This window comes from Lutjanus erythropterus, chromosome 4 (assembly GCF_056507025.1).
Source record: "Lutjanus erythropterus isolate fLutEry1 chromosome 4, fLutEry1.hap2, whole genome shotgun sequence".
NCBI lineage: Eukaryota > Metazoa > Chordata > Actinopteri > Lutjaniformes > Lutjanidae > Lutjanus > Lutjanus erythropterus.
Genome location: NC_139320.1, coordinates 14,901,159 through 14,911,791, shown reverse-complemented (window position 1 = coordinate 14,911,791; position 10,633 = coordinate 14,901,159). Strand labels below are relative to the sequence as shown.

Genomic DNA, 10,633 nt, shown 5'->3' with positions numbered 1-10,633 from the left:
GATTCAGCCATTTTTAATGAAGTAACTGTCACTGTGCACATACTTTCATGCTTGCTTTCTGTTGGCATGGATGTTAAGCAATACGCTGACTTGAGAGTCAAATGTATATCTTGAGAAAGAGGCAAAAGTGGAGGCGGCGCTGCAGACGGCGGTGGACTGTGCAGCCATTAAATACATTGTGACAGGAGAACTTGTGTTTTTTTTTTGTTTTTGTGATCGTGTCTCATTTGAACTGTTGGCTCTACTGCCCCCCACAACTACTCGTGCACTGCTCCGTTTTGTCTGTATCTGTAAGCTTTTAGAAAATGTGCAGAAATACACCCAAAATGAAGGTAGACTACAGACAGAAGACTCTGAAGCATATCTAACATTAAGAATAAGTGAGCCTAAATAACCAAGGTGGGTACCACAATGTTCTTTGCCAGGCCTGTTATTATTTACAATCTACCTTAACAATATAATTACTCCAACAAATACTTAATAATATCCATTTTTATGCAGATAATACAATCTTGTATGTGCCTGACTCTTCACCAGCTCATGTCATGTCTAGATTACAATCTGTTTTTAATGTTCTTCAGACATTGCTGCATAACTTAAAACTTGCACTGAATGCAGATGAGACAAAATGTATTTCATTCTCAAGAACCCATTATTCTATCACACATGTTCCCGAATTCCACACACATAATGGTACTAAATTCAAATCATTCAGTCTCATAAATATGTGGGGATTTTTGAATCTCAGCACCTTGCAAAGATAAAAATGGGTTTGTTAATAAGAATAAAGCATGTTTTTTCTCTTGAGGACAGTAAAACCATTAAGCAATTGTGTGATCACAGTTGCCCAAGGCTGCTTTCACACATAAGTGAACACCATGGAGTGGCCATCATCTGCTCAGCAAACAACACACGTCTTTGCTACTGGCTGAGGTGTCGAGTTTGCTGGTCAAAATTCACCAAAGGGAAGACACAAATTTGTGTATGTGTGACTGTGGCTTAAAACTCAGGGTGATGTTTTCAAATCAGTTGTTTTGTCCAAAATAAGATGATATATATTTTTTTCATGCTGCCTTGCTTCAAAAAGACTTTCCTCTTGTGGGACAGTAAACATCTGAACTGAACAGATTATTCAGCTAATTGTTTCAGTTCCACTATCACCACCTAAATGGCTCTTGTCAAAGGAAAAAACACTGATAACTAGCAGAAAGAGAAAAGAAAAATCACTGGAGCACAAAATTCACAGCCATTTGTGTAAACACATCATGATCCACTTTGGTTTTGCTGTGTTGACAAAGTACTAATTGTCGAGCATGAGAAACTGAATTGCTGCTAGTGCAGCGTTTTCGGTGTGGATGTCACCCGTAACCTTCCTATACCCCTTCAAAAAAAGTATTTAACCCTCTCAGCACTTTTGACAAGGCACCAGGGTCTGCATACAGCATATATATTATTTTTCTTTATTTAGGAAAGAATAGGAAAGCCATGTAATCCCACTATTCTTGGCTTTTGAACAGTATTGATGGTTACAGTTTAGATAGTAAAGCTACTGCCTTTAAGGTTTTTTTTTCATGCCAACATTTAAGAGACTGTACTTTGTCTTTATGGGACAGAATAGCCATCTATGTGTTTGTAGACTTTGCTTTGTTGACCTCAAACTTTAAGCTACTATATGGTTTGCTTTTCAAAAGTCCATTAAGGCACAATCAAAAATTCATGAAACATATGGGGGTATGAATATAGTGCATCAGACCACATATCACTGATACGAACAGCAATCCCATCAGGAACGCTGTGAGGTGAAGTTCAAAGAGAGGAGCTTTTGATCTGAATACATGAATATTCTTGGGGGTTGATATAAAAAAATAAATTGTCATCTCAGCCTGATAGAGATCGATTGTTTTGAGGTGTTTCCAACCACAACTGCATGCAGAATATTTAATTTTGAAAGCTCAAACAGATCAGAATCGATGCTCATCAATCTCAATATAGGTAGGAGTCAAGACACACATGAACACCCACACACACACACACACACACACACACACACACACACACACACACACACAGTAGGTGTTCTCCAGGCATTTGCATCATGAGGAGAAGACAAACATTGTCTATCTGTCCGTTCTGTCGAGGCATTAAAATTCAGGTCCAGTAAGCAATCCATCTATTTCACCATCCATTCCCCAATCGATTCATTCATTCCCTGTGCCAGTCAGTCACTCTCTACTTCACTGGTCCATCTGTTCATTCAACCAACTCCTCAGTAATGTGATTTGCACAAGCTCCATCCAGACTTTGACTCTGTCGCTGCCTTTTCCTCTGTTTTTCTCTCCAACTGTTAAGGAGCTAATGAATTGTAAACTGTTTTTCTGACTTCTTATAGTTATCCTCCTAAAACTTAATGGTTTTACAATTAAAATACTACCATTTTTGTTTATGTTGGTGCCTTTTGCATTACACATTCATACAAGGTAGATTTATTTATCATTTTACAACACAGGGTTAAAATGATTTAAATTATATACAGTAGACTGGTTGAAGAAAATAATAAATCATAGAAATAAAAATAACTGTTTTGTGTGGTGGATTGCAGTGTAATGAATAAAACTGTCTCACAGCCTGAGGAGAGAAGCTGCTCTTCAGGCTGGTGCTACAGCAGCAGATACTTCTGTATCTCTTGCCAGATGGCAGCAGGGTGAGCAGAGTGTGGCTGGGGTGCTGTGAAACAATCAGGAAATAATGTTTCATTACTCTGATTCACTGGCTTTTTCACTAACAGGGCTTCCTCACCTCATCCAGAGTCAACCTTTCATGACCACAGCTGTATGCTCTTTCTCTCTCTCTCTCTCTCTCTCTCTCTCTCTCTCTCTCTCTCTCTCTCTCTCTCTCACACACACACACACACACACACACACACACACACACACACACACACACACACACAGAGACCAACACAAACCAACAAAGCTTCTTGATATCTCTATTTTGCTGCATAAACAAAGTGAGGACACAATCATTGTTTAGTCCATGAGCTCTACCTCGATAGCGATTGATCTCAGCAATATTTCAGGCTGACTGTGGAGCAGTCTGATCTACATCTTACGTGACTGGCCACTGCAGTGTGAGATCTGGTAGGATTTTTTTCAAAAGTTGACTCTACTTCAACTTTTTCGCCACACTATCCTCATTCAGTGAATCAGGGGATTTGCATAGCGGCTACAATGCCTGATTTAGGCTGAATATGGTCTTATACACATCCCAAACTAGTTTATAGGGGAGACTGTGTTTGAACTGGACAGCTTCCAGGTGTGAATATATAACTGTGTGAAATTGTGTTCCAGAAAAAGAGACTCTACTGTAAAAGTTAACAAGGACTGGGCAAATTTTACCATTGTAAGTTTGCTTAAGAAGTAAAGCCATTTTTGAGGCTTCTTTACCAGGGTGGACAGGTGGGATCTCATGACAGGTTCTTTATAAAGCTGCAGAACCTAAAACTGTTAACCTGCTCCACCTCAGCTCCTCTGGTGTAAACAGTGGTGTGTGTCTTTGCTTCCTTTTCCTGAAACTTAACAATCAGCTCCTTGTTTTTGCTCCTTGGCTGTTTGGTTTCACCACACCATTTTTACCACCTCTATCCACACCATTCCTCCACAAACACACAGGAAAAAGCACAAACCGTGATCTCATTTGCTAATTGTTTGTACCAGCAGGTGTGAGCCGTCTGTCACATCATACTCACTGTGAGTGAGCGCTGGAGCCAGGGGAGGTCTATTCATGTGTGGCTGCATGTGTGTAAATGTATGTGTGTGTGTGTGTGTGTAAGAGTGATAGAAGCAGAGTGGGTGTGGTGTTGGTGTGCATGTTTTTCAGTGACACATCTGTCAGACGAGCAGTGTTTCAAGCTGTCTACTCTCTCTGTGGTATTAAAGTGAAAATCCACAGCATGCGTGAAGGAAAATTGAATAAAGAGGCGATATTGGTCAGAAGATGTAATATACATGTAACATACATGAGCAGCAGACTGAGGCTGTAGGCTGCCATCTTGAGGTGACTGATTCAGTTAGTGCATGACATGTTTTGATATGTCTCTATAGATAACATTCCTAACCTCTGACCTCCCTGTGGAGGAGGTAAAATGACTTTTGTATGTCATCTGTATATTAATAAAGAGCGTGATAGACTATAGTTACAAACAGAGTTCTATGGTGTCTAATAGGACCACTGAAGGATTTATGGAAGCAATCATTAACAGTTTCACTATTGTGTTAACAGAAAACTCTGATGCAAATGAAACTACAGTAGCATCAGAAGATTTTAAGAAATGTGTTATTATTTAACAGTTTAATCTGTATTAAGTCCGGTTAGATAGTTTGAGAGTGTACAAGGGTCTAATCCTGTGTTTTTAGCTTTAATACGAGAGAAACCTTCTAGTAGATTCGGATGGTGTCTATATATTTCTAAAATGTAATTATACTACTTCCACGCCGCAACAGACAGCATTAGAGCTTGTTGGACACTAATTCATCTTAATACTGCAAAGGAACATAATTTCAGTTAATTCTCACTCTGCTGTCTTTCATCATGAAATTCAGTAATCCTTCCTCAGTGAGGTCAGGGTAAGATGATTTTCCACCTTTGTTTTATGCCCCTGGTATAATAAAGACCTAAAAACTGGATCATTTTATATCTTCTTCATAGTGAAAGTTTCACACAATAATTACAGCATGATGAGAAAAGATTTTGCAGACTAACTGAAATACATTATGAACACTTCATTACTGCTGACGCCAATGAACTCCTCAGATTCAGATGCATTGGGTTCACAGTGGGTGTATATTAGAGGGGGAGGGTGCCCAGTGAGGCTATTTATGTAATGGTCCCAAATTTCTGAGCTACACTTAAAGTTAATTACTGAAATAAAAACTAAAAAGATGTTGTTAATAATAATAATAATAATAATAATAATAATAATAATAATAATAATAATCAGCATCACCATCATCATGATGAAAACAAAATAAAAAATAAAAAACTGCTGAAAAATACAAAACTAACTCTAAATAACTCTGCTGCACAGCTTGGTTTGTATCTCGGGTCATTTCAGGTTCATCTTCAGCATCAGACACGTACCTGCAGCGACACCCTGCGGTGACAGGATGAATAACAACAGACTTGTGCAAACGCGGAGATGCAACGTTTGTCACTTACGACTTTCCGTTGAACGGCGTGTAAACATGTCGGCATCCTTTAAGGTAAGTTACCCTTCAAATTTCGACTAAGTGCTACGCCTATCCGACTGCATTAAAAAAGTTTTTAACGGCAGGTTATAACCTGTTACAAGGTCGTGTTTACAGTGAGATGAAAGCTGATAATGTTTGCTACTGTTAGCATTTTGCAAGAGGGCTATAACTTGCTAACTTGCTATAACAGCATGCTGAATGTAGCTAATGTTAGCACAGATCTGAAGTCTGTAACGCTGCCTTCAATCATCTCAGGCTCTTAAAACTGAAAAATGGAAAATATTTTATGATACGTAGAGCGGCGATGAAAAATAGTTTCCTCCCTTTTTTCTGTACTATTATTTATTTACTAATATTTATTATTTGGGTTAATATCATGATTTGTATCAGTAATGTTATGTTGTAATGTCATCCTTCTCATCTAACGTGCCTTGAATGTTAAATGGTGTCTGTTGTTGTTGTGACCATGCCCTGTATACAGATTTTCATTCTGATTTTTTTTCCACACGATATGTTTACATGTTTTTTCAACACCTAATAATAACAATATCTTAGACGATAACAGAAAAAAGAAATAAAGAAAAAACTAAGGCAAACAACAACAATAAATCGAGTAAAGCGAGACGACAAAATATTTGAAAAAAATGGACACTATACATCAACAAGCAGCAGACAAAAAAAACAAAAAAACAAAAAACAAAAACAAAAAAAACCGAGATAATAAGTACAATTTGATCCACCATTTACATAGGGTATCCCCCAAGACTCAAAAATAATTAATGGACTTTGTAACTACTAATTTGACTAAAACTAATTTGACTTTCTTGTTAATATTTGGGGGATGTCTGAATAAATAAAATTAATAAAGTTTTTCATTTAAATAAAATAAAAACTTAAACCACACCTGGAAAGATCGAGCAAGCCCCATAACTTATAAAAAAAGTAGATATAAAACAAAAACAGTTGACAGTGCTATATTAGTTATCCTAGTAGAGCGGGTTTTGTTATTTAATTTAATTTTATTGACTTTGTCTCAAATATCAAGTTATCTATAAAAAGAGTTTAGTTCAGGAGGTTTCTTTTGTTTTGTTCTTCAGGAGGGTAGTTTTCCTCTGAGTGTATGTAATGAACAGACTAAGATTCACTTAGACTTTTACTGACAATAACTGGAGGACAGTAGTGAACTGTACATTTTGAACTATGTTACATGTATGAAAATAGTTTATTAGAAACAAAGTATAATGCAGGACAGTAGTCACTGTTTCCTGTCCCTGTCCTAACTTTCTGTTTGTCTCCTCTGCCAGTCTGTACAGTGTCTACACAGATGTTGCCAGCGCTCAGCTCTTCTCCTCATCGCTAGGCGACCATGGAGCTCCAGTTCAGTGTCTCCGCCTCCTCTGCACACGAGGCTCCTCCTCTTCCTCACCCAGCGTTTCTATGATATAGAGATGCTCCTGAGGTGGAGGTCTCAGTGGAGGACAAAGGGAATTCAGAAGAAGAATGCGTAAGAAACATTTTGGCTGTCTTGAGCATGGAGGTGCTCCCACACCAGTGCTGCTGCTGGTATACTGCCTGTACTGCTGGGTGAAGTCCAGTTGAAACAGGATGAATGAAATATAAACCAGCAGTTCTCAGGTGTGATAGACTTAATCAGGTTTAAATAATTGTTAAGTATATAATAAATGCACCCTTTTTGGCATTATAACACAGTTAAATATTATAGCACTAAAATAAAAGGTCAACACAGTTACCACTGAGCACATCCCCAAAATATACACTTAGTTTTCCACATTAAGAGCTGACTGTGCCTGTAGTAAGTACAATTATGTCACGTTTTATGGTCATAAGCATGCATACCTTTAGGCTCTGAAATAATGACTCTGACAAGAAGGCCATTTCTGATGGAGTTTGTCAAGTTTCTGCAGAAAATTGTCCATCACTGACTTTTCCCTACTGTCTTTCACAGTTACTATGGCTACACGCAGAGGTTTTATGGGCCAAACATAGCAGCAGCCTATTATATCCTGAGTATGAAGGGAGGATTTAGGTAAGTGCCATGTTCCCCTGCCACTGCACTGTTGTCTGCCAGATGTATGCACTATAGATTTAAAGTTATAATATGTAATATCTCCACATTAAAATGTCTAAAAATGCATGACCTGTGTTCTATATTTTGTTGAGCTGTGTATTTATATTATCCCAAATGTTTCCAGCAATGTTCAAAATATGTGATTTATTCATAGTAGTCCTTGTAACTTGTGGGAAAACACGTAACATGAATAAAACTTTGTTACTTCATCCATGAATATGATGTCTACCTGAGTCATGGCAGGTAGATTTTCCTGGTTGTTTCAAAATAAAGACAAAACCTCCCATGATCCCGCGCTACTTCACGCTGTCATCACACCACAGCTTTTATCATTGTTATAGTGTGAGAGAAACCTCTAGTGGCAGAATTTACGTATTTTGTGTTTGAGATTAAAGAGAATTTGCCTTCTTTTTTTTAAAAAAATGGCTGTTGATCTCAATCTTCAGGCTGATCACACAACTTATTTAGTTACAACTCTTAAAAAATGGCATGAGAGGAGGCAGTGACTGTTTTCTTAATTGTTTATATGTTTTTCTGTACAAAATAAGTTCATGGAAGTTGACTGCAATCAAGTATTTATTTCATGTAAGGCTGCAAGTAATGACTATTTTAACTAATGACCGATTTGCTGATTATTTTGTCAAATAATCGGTTAAGTGTTTGGTTTACAACATGTCTGAAAATTGTGAAAAATAACCATCAGAAGTTCCCAGAATGGCAACCCTCCAAAGCTCAAAGATTTTGAATTACAATGACATGAAACATAGAAGAGGAGCAAATTTTCACACTGAAAAAGTGAACGTTTTAGAGGTTTTTCTTGAAAATGATGAGTAATAAATTAGATTGACGGGACTGACTGCGTGTTTGCATTTGATATCTTCAAATGAGTTCAAAATGCACTGAACACATAAAAAAAATGCTTTGGCAGTCTGGCACATTTTTAACACAGTTAACATTTTGTATACAGTGTTGTATCTCATTATATATTTGCATAATATCAGTAAAAAGGTAGCAGAGATGAAAATATATTAGTTATGTTTCACATGTGCTGCTGTGATCCAGTTTTCATGTGATTGTCTGTGTTGTGTCCTCAGGTATGTCAGCCAGTCTCAGTGGTTCCATGCAGACCAGAGGGGCAAGTTTAATTGGGACTTCTTGGATCACAAAGACTCACCCCTAGAGGAAATAAACATGAGCTACACACTCATCAACTACAGAGGACTGGAGAACCTGGGTAATGAGCTGCAACTCAGCCTTGTTTTTGTTTTTTTAACTTCTGCTGTAACCTCATTTTCTTTCTCTCTGACAAATGTACTATTCTACTTCATTTAAATTATATTTAGCATCAAAATTCAGTGTTTCTGTTTGTCCTCCCTCAGAGGGGCAGCGATCTGTGCGAACTCTGTCATTACGAGGATGTCCTGAGGTGGATGACTGGTTCCTGGCCAGGCTCCATATGTTGCAGGACTCTCTGGAGGAACTGGATATCTCTCACTGTCCACGCATCACTACAGGCGGCCTGGCAGCACTCAGGAATCTCAAGTAATTATCCTGACACTCAAAACACAGCCACATAGTATTGCCGAAACACCACTATTGTAGTAAATTCCCTTCTTTTTCTGTGTTTCAGAGGACTGCGGCGTCTGGACGTGTCATCCATCCCCGGGATTTCAAGTCCTGGGTTGGTCATCATCCTGCTAGAGGAGATGTTACCCCAATGTCAGATCACCGCCACTGGTTATGACCTTAGCCTGAAGCAGGAAAGAGGAGAGGGGAGTGAGGAGCCAATGCAGGGCCAGAGGTAGGGCAGGGGCAGGCATGGGAATCGGAGGAATCAAAAGACTTAGTTCAGAAAGAGAGTCCTCTGAGAGAGCTCAGCTGTCAATGCAGTGACCAGTAGTCTGACAGAGAGGGCGCTGATGGAGCAGACAGACTTGCAGAGGAAACATCTGACAGAGGAAGAGAGGAGGCAACAAGTCTGATTTTTGCAGCTATACAGCTAACACATCTTCTTTTTCGTGTAGGACCAAACAGTTTGCTCGTCACAGAGAAAGTCCACCTTAGAAACAAATGATTTTTTTCAACTGACATCAAGTGTTCACACACTCCACCAGGATGAACTGTTACAAACTCGTAAATCAACTGGATGTAAGCATGTGAATAAAGCTGAAATGATTAGTTGATAAATCATTTAATTGACTGAAAGAAAATTAGTTGCCATCTACTTTTATAATCAATTAATCATTTCACTCTTTTTTCATGCAACAATGTCAAAAATTTGTTTCTTAAATGTGAGGATTTGCTGATTTTCCTCATCATTCATGGTTTTGGACTTTTGTTTGGCCAAAAGAAGCTATTTGAGGACGTCACTTTGAGCTCTCTGAAATTGTGATGAGCACATTTCACTTTTTTTTTTTTTCATTTTATCAACTAATTTCATGATTAAGTGTGAAATTAATGTGCAAATTAACACAATGATGAAAAATTGCTTGTTGCAGTAGCACTACATGTGAAAAAGCAAAAAATACAGCAAGTGTGGCAGAAATTTAGCTTTTTCTAAATTTACATTTCAGGAACTGTTTTTAAAATGACTGAATACTGTGTCGTCAAAGTTGGTGGCTCTTTTCAATACTTTTCATTGGTTAAATATTTGTAAAAACCCACAGACAAATGTAACGGGTGACCAAGAGCACTGACAAAAACAAAATATTAAGATAGGAGGTTTCTGCCTGACAGTGACGATATTATCACAGTCTGCTTGTGTTGTTTTCCTCCAGAATTAATTTGTCAAGAGTGTGCACATTTATGGTATTTAAAAAAAAATCTCTGCACAGTCATGTCTGTCTCAAGCAAATAATACTTTGTCAGCATATGACATGTTTTTATTTGCTGAAATGTAAATAGGATTGTAAATGTACTGAATAAAGATTTTATTTATTGATATCATGATTATTGTAAATTTATCGCCTTTACCTGTGAATCCACAAGTGCTATTTAAAAAGACAATAAAAACCAGATGGCCACACATCAGAATGTGTCTGCATGTATTTCTAATCTTCACTGTCGAAGCTTATGTGAGGAAACTAAAGCCCATAATCCAGTACGAGCCTTGTACTCCAGCAGGGTCCGACCCCACAGTGGACAGATGAAGACACCAGTAAACTCCACCTCTGCTACTGGGAGAAAAGAGTGAATGGGGATTAAGAAACTGCTGCTGTTGTATGTAAAGATACAATCTACAATGATTTGGTAGCCAGATTTGAAATTAACACAACTTGTTGTATCAGCTACTTCATAT

At 38.0% G+C, this 10,633-nt stretch overlaps 1 protein-coding gene across 1 annotated transcript; it reads left to right on the top strand.

Moving 5' to 3' along the window:
• The first annotated feature begins 5,190 nt into the window (after nt 1-5,190).
• dmac2 (distal membrane arm assembly component 2) lies at nt 5,191-9,466 on the top strand. The gene is made up of 6 exons (XM_084717058.1): nt 5,191-5,258; nt 6,560-6,750; nt 7,213-7,293; nt 8,430-8,569; nt 8,715-8,877; nt 8,966-9,466. The coding sequence occupies exons 1-6, from the start codon at nt 5,241-5,243 to the stop codon at nt 9,138-9,140; spliced, it is 768 nt and encodes a 255-aa protein (XP_084573184.1). The 5' UTR covers nt 5,191-5,240; the 3' UTR covers nt 9,141-9,466.
• The last annotated feature ends 1,167 nt before the right edge of the window (nt 9,467-10,633 follow it).

Excerpts from the sequence above, each read along its gene's own strand:
- dmac2 (XM_084717058.1), top strand. Across the intron at positions 7,294-8,429 it reads AGTATGAAGGGAGGATTTAG|GTATGTCAGCCAGTCTCAGT; the intron begins GTAAGTGCCATG and ends TTGTGTCCTCAG. Across the intron at positions 8,878-8,965 it reads GCAGCACTCAGGAATCTCAA|AGGACTGCGGCGTCTGGACG; the intron begins GTAATTATCCTG and ends TCTGTGTTTCAG.